This window comes from Hyperolius riggenbachi, chromosome 1 (genome assembly GCF_040937935.1).
Source record: "Hyperolius riggenbachi isolate aHypRig1 chromosome 1, aHypRig1.pri, whole genome shotgun sequence".
NCBI lineage: Eukaryota > Metazoa > Chordata > Amphibia > Anura > Hyperoliidae > Hyperolius > Hyperolius riggenbachi.
Window position 1 is genome coordinate 274,498 of NC_090646.1, and position 15,447 is coordinate 289,944.

Consider the following 15,447-nt stretch of genomic DNA (forward strand, 5'->3'; position numbering starts at 1 on the left):
CTCTGCTGGGAGGTGGCATGGTGCTTCCTCCGCTCTCCTGTTCTGGTCAGGTGTCCACTATCTTCTGGAGGTGGTCATTGCATCATCCTAGAGGTGTGGCCTCCTGTTGTCTCTGCTGGGAGATGGCATGGTGCTTCCTTGGCTCTCCAGTTCTGGTCAGGTGTCCACAAGCCTGTATCACATACAGATCTGTTTGAAGTTGCAGGAATTAAGACCACCCCTATTACTTAATTTGCATATTGTCTGCCAGCTGACTAGGCCTTCCTTCCTGATTACACATTGCTAATGCTATAGCTATGTGTATATAAGGAGAAACGCCTTGTCGGTTCGCGACAAGTCGGTTCGCTTTCTAAGGGCAGCTTTCTAAGGGCAAAAACGAATTTACCAGAATTTACCAGTAATTCAGCAGAAATAAGCACCACATCAAGGTAACATTTACTTTGTTGTAACTTACTTGTATTGCTGCACACTATTGCTGTCTAACTAGATCATCTCTGCCTTTGATTCTGAACTGCACAGCCTACAAGCCACCCCACCAAATACATACAAACTGCACCGATAAATGACTAAACGCTGCTCCATTGCCCTAGGTAAGCCCACCACCAAGTATATCCTCCAACCTCTGCTACACCATTCTCCCTACCTATTTTCACCACCACTCCCAGTGCAACAGTATGTATCCCCAACACATCGTTATGTGTACCCCCCTCATACCTCCTCTTTCCCTTGATCACCCGTCCTATTGGTGCCTCATGTTCTGGCTCCATCTGCTCCTCCCCCTGGTCCCTTGTCCACTGCTCACCACACATCCTAACCCCAGGCCCACTCCGGTCTCCCAGCCCCCCCGTTCCCCTCCTCATACTTCCCCCCTCACCCACCACAACCAAATTCACCCACCAAGCCCCTCTCCCCGCCGCACCTCCCACCCTCCCCATACCCACAAACATTCTTGCACCAATCTCATTCCCATCCGCCCCATACTCAGACAATCTCTCCCTCTATCTGGCGCTCTCTGGAATGCCAGATCTATCCGCAACAAGCTTACAACTATCCATGACCTCTTTATCTCAAAAACCCTCACCTTTCTTGCCCTTACTGAGACCTGGCTCACCCCCTCTGACCTGCCTGCAGCTGCAGCCCTATCCTACGGGGGTCTACACCTCAGCCATACCCCAAGACCAGATAACAGGCCTGGGGGAGGGGTGGGCCTACTCCTCTCCCCATCCTGCACCTTCCGTGTCCTTACCCCTCCCCCTTCTCTTTACTTTACCTCCTTTGAGGCCCATGTTATCCGCCTCTACCATCCCCTCCCAGCCATTATTGCAGTCCTATACCGCCCCCCCTCCAGTACAATATCGCACTTCCTAGAAAACCTTGCCTCCTGGCTCCCACACATCCTGTCCTCCGACCTCCCAACAATCATCCTCGGAGACTTTAACATTCCAATTGATGAGCCTACCACCTCTGCTGCCACTCAGCTTCTCTCACTCACCAACTCCCTTGGCCTCACTCAGCATACTAATGCCACAACCCACAGTGCTGGTAATACTTTGGACCTAATTTTCTCCAAAGCCATCGCACTTACCAACCTGGACATTACACCATTCCCCATCTCCGACCACCACCTCATCACCTTCACCCTCACTCCATCCAGCACCCCCTGTCCCCCTCCCCAAACTGGACGTTGGCAGAGAGATCTGCGCAACCTTGACCCCAATGTACTAGCCACACCCCTCCACTCTCTCTCCTCCTCCCTCCCCAGCCTAACCTGCCCCAACGAAGCAGCAGCTCAATACAACAGTAACCTTTCCGCAGCCTTAGACCATGCGCTCCCCTGACCTTTCGTACCAACAGTCGCCCCAACCCCCAACCTTGGCACACTGCCCTCACAAAAAAACTACAAAATGAGACACGAGCTGCAGAACGCAAATGGAGGAAATCCCGCCACAACAATGATTTCCTGGGATACAAGACCAAGTTGCAGACATACCATACTGCCCTCGCTGATAGTAAACAGATATACTTCACTCACTTGATCGCTACCCAAGCCTCCAACCCACGTCGTCTTTTTGCCACCTTCAATGCCCTACTTAACCCCACACCTCCCCCCCCAACCTCCACCCTCTCAGCCACTGACCTATCAAACTACTTTATCAACAAAATTACAACCATCCGGAGGGATATTTCTCTCCTCCACTCTATCGCCCCCGCCTCCCCACCACATCCGACTCCTGCCTCTTTCTCCTCCCTTACCTCCTTCAATTCTGTCACGGTGGAGGAAGTCAACCAGCTGCTGGCAACTTCACCTGCCACTTCCTGCCCCCTAGATCCGGTCCCATCTGATTCTCTGCGCCCACATTTTTCTGATCTGGCCCCTGTCCTCACCCATCTGTTCAACCTCTCCTTCTCCACCGGCATCTTCCCCTCCATATTCAAACAGGCCACTGTGCTTCCCCTGCTAAAGAAATCTTCACTTGACCCTGCTCTGCCATCCAACTACCGCCCAATCTCTCTCCTCCCTTTTGCCTCAAAAATTCTTGAACGCCTGGCCCACCAACGCCTGACCAACTTCCTTAACTCCAACTCCCTTCTCGATCCCCTGCAGTCTGGTTTTCGCACAGCCCATTCTACAGAAACAGCCCTCACCAAAGTGGTTAACGACCTTGCCCTTGCCAAAGCCGAAGGTAAATACTCCATCCTGCTCCTCCTGGACCTCTCCTCGGCATTTGACACTGTCGACCACTCCCTCCTCCTCCACTCCCTGCAGCTAATGGGCATTCAGGACCTAGCCTTAGCCTGGATCTCCTCCTACCTCTCCAACCGCTCCTTCACAACATTTTTCAATGGCTCCTCATCCGCTCCTACACCCCTCTCAGTTGGTGTTCCTCAAGGTTCCGTCCTAGGACCACTCCTGTTCTCACTCTATACTGCCTCAATTGGTAAAATCATCTCCTCCATGGGTTTCAATTATCACCTGTATGCCGACGACACCCAGATATATCTCCACACCCCAGATCTCTCCTCCTCTACCATGGACAAAGTCTCTGCCTGCCTCACATCCATTTCCTCCTGGATGGCTGCCAGGTACCTGAAGCTTAATTTGGACAAGACTGAGCTTCTAATATTCCCACCCCGCACAGCTGCACCCCTCCCAGATCTGCACGTCACTATTGAAAATACTACTATCCACCCTACCTCCCAAGCCCGCTGTCTAGGCGTTACTCTGGACTCTGAACTTTCCTTTACAGCCCACATCCAAGGTATTGTCAGATCCTGCAACTTCCACCTCCGCAACATCTCCAAGATCCGCTCCTACCTGTCACTTGACACCACTAAACTCCTTATCCATGCCCTTGTCATCTCCTGCCTAGACTACTGCAATTCTCTTTTATCTGGCCTCCCCTCTAACCGTACTGACCCACTTAAATTGGTAATGAATGCGGCAGCCAGACTGATACATTCTTCTCACCGCAGTGCCTCTACAACTCCGCTCTGTAAAGCACTACACTGGCTCCCCATCAGCTTTAGGATCAATTTCAAAATCCTGTGCTTGGCCTACAAATCAGTGCACAAGACCTGCCCGACCTACATCTCTGATCTGGTCCACAGGCACATACCAGCCCGCCCCCTCCGATCCTCCAATGACCTGCGCCTAGTCGCACCACGCATAACTCAGTCACACGCACGATTGCAGGACTTCACCAGGGCTGCCCCTACTCTCTGGAACTCTCTCCCACCAGCCGTCAGACTCGCCCCCACCTTTAATACCTTCAAACAAGCTCTCAAGACTCACCTCTTCACGCTCGCATACCCCCCTACACCAGTATCATAATATGTTCTGTTAGACCCCCTCTCAAAAGACGCACCTATTGTCTCCACCCCACCCTTTAGATTGTAAGCCTCTGGCAGGGCCCTCCTCCCTAATGTATCCAGCTTGATTATGCAATCTTACTCACAACCACCCTTCTTATAGACTCGAACAGTCTCTATCTTGACCTATGACACTGTATTGTTATCAAATCATTTGCATGATCTTGTTTTGTTGTGAGTTTCCGTATGTTCTACCTGTATGTTAACCCATTTATCTATTGTGCAGCGCTGCGTAAGATGTTGGCGTTTTATAAATACAATAAATAATAATAATAATAATAACACTATCTTCTGGAGGTTGGACATTACATCATCCTAGAGGTGTGGCCTCCTTTTGTCACTGCTGGGCTGTGGCATGGTGCTTCCTCTGCTCTCCTGTTCTCATACTCACTGATTGGATGGTTGGTTTTGCTGTTACAGCATCTAACCTCTTTCCAGTTTATCATAGGGATGAGCTTGAATATTCTCCAAAGTCATTTCACATCAGAATTTTTGCTTATTGAAAAAACATAATGGTTTTTCGCAAGATATACAGAAATGTTGCCCACATTGCATTTATTTACTGCTGAAATGTGGACCACATTGCGTTCTTTTCTGCTGAAATGTTGCCCACGTTGCGTTATTTTCTGCTAAAATGTTGTCCAGATTGCGTGATTTTCTACTGAAATGTTACCAACATTGCATTTATTTTCTGCTGACATGTTGCCCACATTGCATTTATTTTCTGGTGTCTGGGGTAACTGTTGCTGCATTTATTATTTAATGGTCATAGTTGGCTATATTTTCTGCTTTGGGGTTACGTTGGGTATACTAATAAATAGCATCACACAGTTTCTGCACACCCATGATGCAAATCCTCTTAGCAGTAAATAACACAATGTGTGCAACATTTCAGCAGTAAATAACGCAATTTGGGCAACATTTTAGCAGTAAATAACCCTATGTGTGCAACATTTCAGCAGTAAATAACGCAACGTGGGCAACATCTGAGCAGTAAATAACGCAATGTGGGCAACATTTCAGCAGTAAATAACGCAATGTGGGCAGCATAACACCTGCAAAAAAAAATTTACTCACCTGACAGAAGTCCCCTCACGTGGCTGGCCTCTGGCACACAGCTCGCCCGAGGTCTTCCTCAGACTACACGCAGTCTCCTGCGCTGATGGAATAGCAGGGCTACGGGAAGATGGCACCTGAAGCCCTGTACTGGAGACACAAATAGTCTCCAGTACAGGGCTTCGGACGCCATGTTCCCGTAGCCCTGCTCTGCCTGCCGGAGACTATGCAGGCTGGAGCGGAGCTGCGGGCTATGAACTGACGCGGCGTCTAATAGACGCCGCTGCCAGTTGCAAAAACGGTGGCCAGAGTCCCGAGGCCGGGACATCCGGCTGCTTAAAGCCGGGACGTTTCCCGGGATGCAAGGCATCATGGGACAGCAGACCCTGAAGGCGGGACGTGTCCCAGCTTAAGTGTGACGTATGATCACCGTATATAAGGAGGGATGGGTGCTATACTTGTTATAAGGAGGGATGGGTGCCATACTTGTTATAAGAGGGGATGGGTGCTATACTTGTTATAAGGGGGGGATGGGTGCTATACTTGCTATGAAATATGCTTGGTGCCTGGCCTTGTTATATGGAGGAGTACAGGGTTGATATTTATCTATAAATGATGGCTTATTCCCCCATGTAGGCTGATATAGCCAATAGTTGGAGCCTGGAATGCATTGAGCTCCACGCCCTGGACTATCCCAGCCTGCATGAGGGACAAGGGATAAGAGGCCTCGGGGAGGAGGGACCCCACGTCATTTTTGTTTCTTTTGAATGCAGATAACAGGTATATTTGCCAGGGATCCTTATACAGCAGTATGGCAGCTGTACATCTATGCCCAGCACAAGCAGCTTGCCCGAGGATTTCTGTTGGTTGTTCAGTGTACTAACCATCAGGAAACCCGGACAGGAAACTCACTGCTAATTCTAAGGGTTACATGTAAATTCTCTATACCGATGGGTAACGTTATCTGCCATTCAACCATGCTCAAGAAACATTTTACCTGTTGTATCTTTAAAATCGATTTTCTCAAAATCGACAAGGTCTTTTTTTTGAAAAAAATGTTAATTTAACCTCTTTCTTACAGTTTGGGATTTGATAGTAACCCCCAAAGTCGGTGCCATTGACTTCTGTTTCCATCAAGTTTATTGAACAAAAAGTTTCATTCAACAATTACAAACACCAGAGAAGGAAGTGGTGTAGGCGATAACAGCTTGTATAATAATAATAATAATAATAATAATAATATTAATAATGGTATAAATACTCATGAGACAAGAAAAATAGATGTTTCCATGTTAATCAAATAAGGCCATAAATCAGTGGAGGTGAAAAACAACGCAGGTAATCAGGGGCAAAACTAGACTTAATAGGGCCCCCCTGTAAAAATGATAGCATGGGGCCCATTTGGTCCCTGAACCCCACACAGCAGAGGCCTGCGCGGGTCCAATGTTTCATACCCACACCCGACCCGCACCCGCAGACCCGCTACACGCACCCGCAACTCTCTACCCGCAACCCGACCCGCACCCGCAACTCTCTACCCGCGCCCCGACCCGCACCCGCAGCTCAAATCAATTAGGGAGAAGGAGGAGCCCCAAAGTCTCTGGGCCCCCCTGCAATGGCGGGGTCGCAGGGATGATTGCTATGCCTATGCAAGTAATAACTGTCAATCAATACTAAGAATCCTGGATGAGTAAAGACACTAGAAAGAAAAGAGAGAGGTGAGGGAAAAGAGAGAACAGCAAGAATAAGGTCAAGCTATTTTATTTCATAATTTGGGAATATTGAGTTAAATTCATGAACTCGTCCCAGCAGGACCAGAACTTTATCTTCTCAAATCTGCCCCTCCGGTCCTCTCTCCAGGGTCAGGAACCGGAATGCGGGGGGGTATGGACACCAGGTATCTGGAGGGTGACAATGCTGAGTACAGCGTGGTGTTCCTTCTAATAATATAAACTAGCTGATTGCCCGGCATAGCACGGGTATGTATTTGGCTGTGTTGGCTCCGCCCACTTTTTCTAACCCAGTGACCAACTGTGCACAGTTTGAGAACCCTGCCGTTAACAGTGTAAGAATGGCTGCAGTTTACATTTTCCTAGTGAAATTTGCCCGATTATGTATTTGGCTGGTGTTGGCTCCGCCTACTATTTCTAACCCTAACACACAATTACTCAATGACCAAGTTTGTGAGCTTTGCGGTGTTTTCCATCAATAATTTGCATTGAAATAAAACAAATCTCATTGGCTGTTTGTGGCTCCACCCCTTTTCTGAATTATAACCCCAGTTACCCAATAACCAACTGTACCAGGTTTGAGGCTTGTGCCATTAACAGTGCAAGAACGGCAGCAATGTAAATATTCCCTTTGAAAATCAATTGGTGAATTTTGATTGGCTTTTGTAGGCTTTTTCCCATCCTATAAATATTATAAACTAGCTGATGACCCCGTGTTGCCCAGGTATGTATTTGGCTGGTATTGGCTGTGCCCACATTTTCTAATTCTAACACACAATTACTCAATGACCAAGTTTGTGAGCTTTGTGGTCTTTGGCATCAATAATTTGCATTGAAATTAAACTAATCTGATTGGCTGTATGTGGCTCCACCCCCTTTTTTGCCAGTGGAGGCAGGACCTGCTCCTCACCCCTCCATGCACATCCATCCAGCAGTTTTATTGAATTCATTGCTGGTGTTAAATTGTCTTGATGTCATTAATGGATGTTGTTTATACATTGAGCAGGATATTTCATGCAGTAAGTCATGGAGAGTCTAGTTTAGGCTGACCAGATGTCCTCTTTTCCCCGGACAGGTCCTGACAGGTTTTTGAAATGTCCCGGGTGAAGAGAGCCGAACACAGAGCGAGTCAGAAGAGCCGATCGAAAAGACAGAGAGCCGAACACGAGCCGAGTGGCCAAGACTCAGTCCAGTGTTTTCCCCCGAGCCTATCAGCTGGGCAGTAGTGTTGTCCGGATCACGAAAGATTCGGATCTTCGATCCGGATCATTTTTGTGACTCGAATCATCTGCATCATTCATTCATTGTAATGATCCGGATGATTCGACTCACAAAAAAGATCCTGACCAAAGATCCGAATCGTTCATGATTCGGACAGCACTACTGCCCAGCTGATAGGCTCTGGGGAAAAAAACACTGGACTGAGTCTTGGCCGCTCGGCTGTGTTCGGCTCTCTGTCTCTTCAATTGGCTCTTCTGGCTCGCTCTGTGTTCGGCTCTCTTCACCCGGGACATTTCAAAAACCTGGGAGGACCTGTCCGGGGAAAAGAGGACCTGTCCGGGGAAAAGAGGACATCTGGTCAGCCTAGTCTAGTTATCATGTGATTGGTTGTACCTCTTTGATTGGCTGGTCATGGCCAACCTTCAAAGGCAAAAAAGGCATAATCACATAATCACATAATCACATGATCAGGATCAGCCAATTAGAAAACAAGAAACCAATCACTGTATGATCTGCTTGTGTTTCCCAGGAATGCTCTCCACAATAGCAAGACCTGGCACAGGAGACGTCACTTCCGGAGGAAGCAGTGCAGGTAATTACCACACAACCAGCATCATATACATGTATACTCTATACTCACCATTCCCCGGTGTGTCCATCTTCTGAGTACCCCCCCCCCCCCGTGTCACTTCCGGAGGAAGCAGTGCAGGTAATTACCACACAACTAGCATCATATACATGTATACTCTATACTCACCATTCCCCAGTGTGTCCATCTTCTGAGTACCTGCCCTGTGTCACTTCCGGAGGAAGCAGTGCAGGTAATTACCACACAACCAGCATCATATACATGTATACTCTATACTCACCATTCCCCGGTGAGTCCATCTTCTGAGTACCTGCCCTGTGTCACTTCCGGAGGAAGCAGTGCAGGTAATTACCACACAACCAGCATCATATACATGTATTCTCTATACTCACCATTCCCCGGTGTGTCCATCTTCTGAGTACCTGCCCTGTGTCACTTCCGGAGGAAGCAGTGCAGGTAATTACCACACAACCAGCATCATATACATGTATACTCTATACTCACCATTCCCCGGTGTGTCCATCTTCTGAGTACCTGCATTGTGTCACTTCCGGAGGAAGCAGTGCAGGTAATTACCACACAACCAGCATCATATACATGTATACTCTATACTCACCATTCCCCGGTGTGTCCATCTTCTGAGTACCCTCCCTGTGTCACTTCCGGAGGAAGCAGTGCAGGTAATTACCACACAACCAGCATCATATACATGTATGCTCTATACTCACCATTCCCTGGTGTGTCCATCTTCTGAGTACCTGCCCTGTGTCACTTCCGGAGGAAGCAGTGCAGGTAATTACCACACAACCAGCATCATATACATGTATACTCTATACTCACCATTCCCCGGTGTGTCCATCTTCTGACTACTCTGCCCTGTGTCACTTCCGGAGGAAGCAGTGCAGGTAATTACCACACAACCAGCATCATATACATGTATACTCTATACTCACCATTCCCCGGTGTGTCCATCTTCTGAGTACCTGCCCTGTGTCACTTCCGGAGGAAGCAGTGCAGGTATATATAATACACAACCAGCATCATATGCATGTATACTCTATACTCACCATTCCCCGGTGTGTCCATCTTCTGAATACCTGCCCTGTGTCACTTCCGGAGGAAGCAGGGCAGGTAATTACCACACAACCAGCATCATATACATGTATACTCTATACTCACCATTCCCCGGTGTGTCCATCTTCTGAGTACCTGCCCTGTGTCACTTCCGGAGGAAGCAGGGCAGGTTATTACCACACAACCAGCATCATATACATGTATACTCTATACTCACCATTCCCTGGTGTGTCCATCTTCTGATTACATGCCCTGTGTCACTTCCGGAAGAAGCAGTGCAGGTAATTACCACACAACCAGCATCATATACATGTATTCTCTTTACTCACCATTCCCCGGTGTGTCCATCTTCTGAGTACCTGCCCTGTGTCACTTCCGGAGGAAGCAGTGCAGGTATATACTACACAATCAGTATCATATACATGTATACTCTATACTCACCATTCCCTGGTGTGTCCATCTTCTGAGTACCTGCCCTGTGTCACTTCCGGAGGAAGCAGTGCAGGTATATACTACACAACAAGCATCATATACATTTATACTCTATAATCACCATTCCGTGGTGTGTCCATCTTCTGAGTACCCGCCCTGTGTCAATTCCGGAGGAAGCAGTGCAGGTAATTACCACACAACCAGCATCATATACATGTATACTCTATACTCAGCATTCCCCGGTGTGTCCATCTTCTGAGTACCTTCCCTGTGTCACTTCCGGAGGAGGCAGTGCAGGTAATTACCACACAACAAGCATCATATACATGTATACTCTATACTCACCATTCCCCGGTGTGTCCATCTTCTGAGTACCTGCCCTGTGTCACTTCCGGAGGAAGCAGTGCAGGTAATTACCACACAACCAGCATCATATACATGTATACTCTATACTCACCATTCCCCGGTGTCCATCTTCTGAGTACCTGCCCTGTGTCACTTCCGGAGGAAGCAGTGCAGGTAATTACCACACAACCAGCATCATATACATGTATACTCTATACTCACCATTCCCCGGTGTGTCCATCTTCTGATTACATGCCCTGTGTCACTTCCGGAGGAAGCAGTGCAGGTAATTACCACACAACCAGCATCATATACATGTATACTCTATACTCACCATTCCCCGGTGTGTCCATCTTCTGAGTACCTGCCCTTTGTCACTTCCGGAGAAAGCAGTGCAGGTAATTACCACACAACCAGCATCATATACATGTATACTCTATACTCACCATTCCCCGGTGTGTCCATCTTCTGAGTACCTGCCCTGTGTCACTTCCGGAGGAAGCAGTGCAGGTAATTACCACACAACCAGCATCATATACATGTATACTCTATACTCACCATTCCCCGGTGTGTCCATCCTCTGAGTACCCGCCCTGTGTCACTTCCGGAGGAAGCAGTGCAGGTAATTACCACACAACAAGCATCATATACATGTATACTCTATACTCACCATTCCCCGGTGTGTCCATCTTCTGAGTACCCTCCCTGTGTCACTTCCAGGGGAAGCAGTGCAGGTAATTACCACACAACCAGCATCATATACATGTATACTCTATACTCACCATTCCCCGGTGTGTCCATCTTCTGAGTACCTGCCCTGTGTCACTTCCGGAGAAAGCAGTGCAGGTATATACTACACAACAAGCATCATATACATGTATACTCTATACTCACCATTCCCCGGTGTGTCCATCTTCTGAGTACCTGCCCTGTGTCACTTCCGGAGGAAGCAGTGCAGGTAATTACCACACAACCAGCATCATATACATGTATACTCTATACTCACCATTCCCCGGTGTGTCCATCCTCTGAGTACCCGCCCTGTGTCACTTCCGGAGGAAGCAGTGCAGGTAATTACCACACAACAAGCATCATATACATGTATACTCTATACTCACCATTCCCCGGTGTGTCCATCTTCTGAGTACCCTCCCTGTGTCACTTCCAGGGGAAGCAGTGCAGGTAATTACCACACAACCAGCATCATATACATGTATACTCTATACTCACCATTCCCCGGTGTGTCCATCTTCTGAGTACCTGCCCTGTGTCACTTCCGGAGAAAGCAGTGCAGGTATATACTACACAATCATACATGTATTCTTCTATACTCACCATTTCCCCGGTGTGTCTGTCAGTGGTGTTCGGATACCCCTTTTCAAATTCCGGAGTGGATCCAGATCTGGATACCCAAATATCCGATCCGGGTCAGATATCCGATTTCAAAATTTTCCAAACCGAATCCGGATCGGATATCCGACCCCAATATCCGGGATATTTAGGCAAATTCTGATATCTGGATAGAAAACCCGGAAGTGGCCTTTAAATTGCTTTAAAAAACGTTTTTTAGGGCAAATGAGGCATGTAGCATCATTATTTTTTTTAAAGTGGAACACTAATTGATGATGTGGGGACTTAATTTCCCGCCCCCCCCAAAAATGGCTGTCAGTTAACATCAGGCCTAGGTTCCAGACAGCGATCGTGCAGCCCACATTGTGTCCAAATCCAACCGCAAAACTTGGACATGGCAGTTTTCAGCCCAGATACCTCCAAAAAATTACACAGCAATTGTGTTTTGGGTTAAATATAGGTGGTATAAGCGTAGCAGCAGTGGCCTGTGGCACCCTGGCGGTGGGAGCAGCAAAGGCAGCAGGAGCAGGGCAATGCAGCAGCAGTAGGTGTAATGTCTTCCAGGAGCATGCCGGACGTGGCACTTGGCAGTGGCACATGGCTTTGCCACGTGCAAAGTGCAAAGTGCCATGTGCAAAGTGCAAAGTTCCACGTGCAAAGTGCCACGCGCAAACACGTGCAAACTGCAGAGTGCCACGTGCAAACACGTGCAAAGTGCCACACGCAAACACGTGCAAACTGCAGAGTGCCACGTGCAAACACGACAGAGTAAGTGCAAAGTGCCACGTGCAAAGTGCCATGTGCAAAGTGCCACGTGCAAACACGTGCAAAGTGCCACGTGCAAAGTGCCAAGTGCAAACACGTGCAAAGTGCAAAGTGCCACGTGCAAAGTGCAAAGTGCCACGTGCAAAGTGCCACAATCAAACACGTACAAAGTGCAAAGTGCCATGTTCAAAGTGCCATGTGCAAAGTGCCACGTGCAAACACATCCAAAGAGCAAAGTGCCATGTGCAAAGTGGCACGTGGCACTTTGCACATGGCACTTTGCACTGTGCATGTGGCACTTTGCACGTGTTTGCACGTGGCACTTTGCAGGTGATACTTTGCACGTGGCACTTTGCATGTGGCACTTTGCACTTTGCACGTGTTTGCATGTGGCACTTTGCATTTTGCACTTTGCACGTGGCACTTAGCACTTTGCACTTGGCACTTTGCACATGGCACTTTGCACTTTGCACGTATTTGCACGTTGGACTTTGCATGTGTTTGCACATGGCACTTTGCACATGGCACTTTGCATGTGCTTGCACGTGGCACTTTGCACTTTGCACTTTGCATGTGTTTGCACGTGGCACTTTGCACATGTTTGCACGTGGCACTTTGCATGTGGCACTTTGCACGTGGCACTTTGCATGTGTTTGCACATGGCACTATGCACGTGGCACTTTGCACTTTGCACATGTTTGCACGTGGCACTTTGCACTTGGCAGTTTGTAATTTGCAATTGGCACGTTGCACGTGGCACTTTGTACTTTGCACTTTGCACGCGTTTGCACGCGGCACTTTGCACATGGCACTTTGCACATGGCACTTTGCACGTGTTTGCACGTGGCACTTTGCACTTTACATGTGGCACTTTGTACTTTGCAATTTTCACTTTACACGTGGCACTTTGTACTTTGCACTTTGCACGTGTTTGCACGTGGCACGTGGCACTTGGCACTTTGCACATGGCACTTTGTACTTTGCACATGGCACTTTGTACTTTGCCTGTGTTTGCACGTGGCACTTTGCCTGTGTTTGCACGTTGCACTTTGCCTGTGTTTGCACGTGGCACTTGGCACTTTGCACGTGGCACTTTGCACGGGGCACTTTGCACGTGTTTGCACGTTGCACTTTGCACGTGGCACTTTGCACGTGCAAAGTGCCAAGTGCCGAGGGCAACGTGCAAAGTGCCACGTGCCAAGTGACAGTCAGACAGCAGAGGAGAGGACACTAACTGTCACACTGGCACTACTCAGCAGCACAGCAGTTCTGTAGTAAGCTAACACAGTAGTACTACTACTCTAACAACTACTAGCACTGACTGCAGTACTACAGTACTAACTACTCAATAACACAGTAATGCTATTCCCTAATCCCTAACCTAACCTATAATGTAGCTAGCTAAGGCTAATAGCTGGCCAGCAGGCAGCAGCTGGCCTGGTCTGTGCACAGCACACACACACAGACACATAGCAGCTGAAGCAGCTCTAAACACACTGGGCTTGATTCACAAAGCGGTGCTAACCTACTTAGCACATCTAAAGTCTTTAGACGTGCTAACCAGGGTGCTAAGTAGGTTAGCACCGGATTTCTCAATCAGATCGCGTGCTAACTTTGCACGCGCAAAGTTTTGCGCGTGCAAAGTCCTATGCGCGCTAAGTCCCATAGTCTTTAATGGGCACTTCGCGCGGAGTGCCCTGCGCTCTGTGCAGTGCGTGTGTAAAGTTTTGCGCGCATTAAGTTTTGCACGCATAAAGTTGTGCGCGCGAAAAGCTTGTTTAGACGTGCTAAGGGGGTTTTCACAGGCATGCTAACAGTTAGCACCGCTTTGTGAATCAAGCCCACTCTGACTGTCACACAATGAAATCAAGCTAATTAACAATACAGCAATAGTGTAGTAATAGTAAAGGGGTTAATCACTGAACAGCTTTAGGTTTACATTGTATACAGCACTTGCTAGGCCAGCAGCACTGGAGCACACACTTTGACTGTCACTCACTGAATGAAATCAAGCTAGCTAGTCTAATTAACAATACAACAATAGTGTGTTGATAGTGAAGGGGTTAATCACTGAACAGCTTTAGGTTTATCACTGTGTACAGCACTTGCTAGGCCAGCAGCACTGGAGCATGTCTCTCAGTGAGCATTCACAAGCAAGGGACGCTATTTCTTATCATGGCAGCCCTCATTATTATACAGGGGGGCTGGCCAGTGTTCCTTTCTGTGATTGGGTGCCAGGGCTTAGGCTGGGAGCCCTCTGATTGGCTCAATGAGGTCAGGTGGGGCTGGCCAGGGTTCCCCTCTGTGATTGGTTGCTAGGGCTTCTGCTGGGAGCCCTCTGATTGGATACAGGATGTCCTGGACGTTATACAGTATCTCAATAGTCGGATATCAGCCGCATATCCACGGATATCCGCATTGCCAAGCCAACTATCCACAGATAGCTCTCCGGATTTGGGCCCAGGTATCCAGAATCAGAATCCGGTTGGATAGCTGAAAAAAGTTTGGATATCCGGAATCCAGATGAGCACCCCTGGTGTCCGTCTTCTGAGTTCCTGCCCTGTGTCACTTCAGTGTCAGACATAAGATTCCTGTTAGATGCGCTAATCAAATAAACTGGGCTCCTATGTCCCGGAAATGACGCAAACTCAGTATAAACAGTGCTGCCCCTCACATTACTGAGGCCTCCAGCCTGACTATACTTGCTGCAATCTCTAAGCTGTGGCAATGGTAGAGTAAGATGGGAGGTGGGGGGGGGCAGTAGGTGTCGGTATGTACCGGCAGTGTGTAATTTGGGTGCCTCCCTGTGTTAGGTCATCTCAGAGAATATATTATACATATTCCCCTTCTGATTACCTACTTCCTTCCTTTGCACGCATATTTCGGGGTCCGGCTATAGCTGTATCTGCATTACAGTAATTGTAACACAGTGCAGGCTGCTCCACCAATAACCGTAATTAAGATTACAGCCTATGGCAGCGCACAAATCATGCGCAGCACGGCACAAAGCAGGCG

At 48.2% G+C, this 15,447-nt stretch overlaps 1 protein-coding gene across 3 annotated transcripts in view; it reads left to right on the top strand.

Annotated features, from left to right (window-relative positions):
- Positions 1-15,447, top strand: part of LOC137562144 (receptor-type tyrosine-protein phosphatase kappa-like) — a 374,827-nt gene that overhangs the window by 40,886 nt on the left and 318,494 nt on the right. For all 3 annotated transcript variants that reach the window (XM_068273487.1, XM_068273479.1, XM_068273493.1), the window contains exon 2: positions 8,407-8,469. In XM_068273487.1, coding sequence (XP_068129588.1) covers positions 8,409-8,469 — 61 coding nt within the window. In that variant the 5' untranslated portion in view covers positions 8,407-8,408. The remainder of the gene's footprint in view (positions 1-8,406; positions 8,470-15,447) is intronic.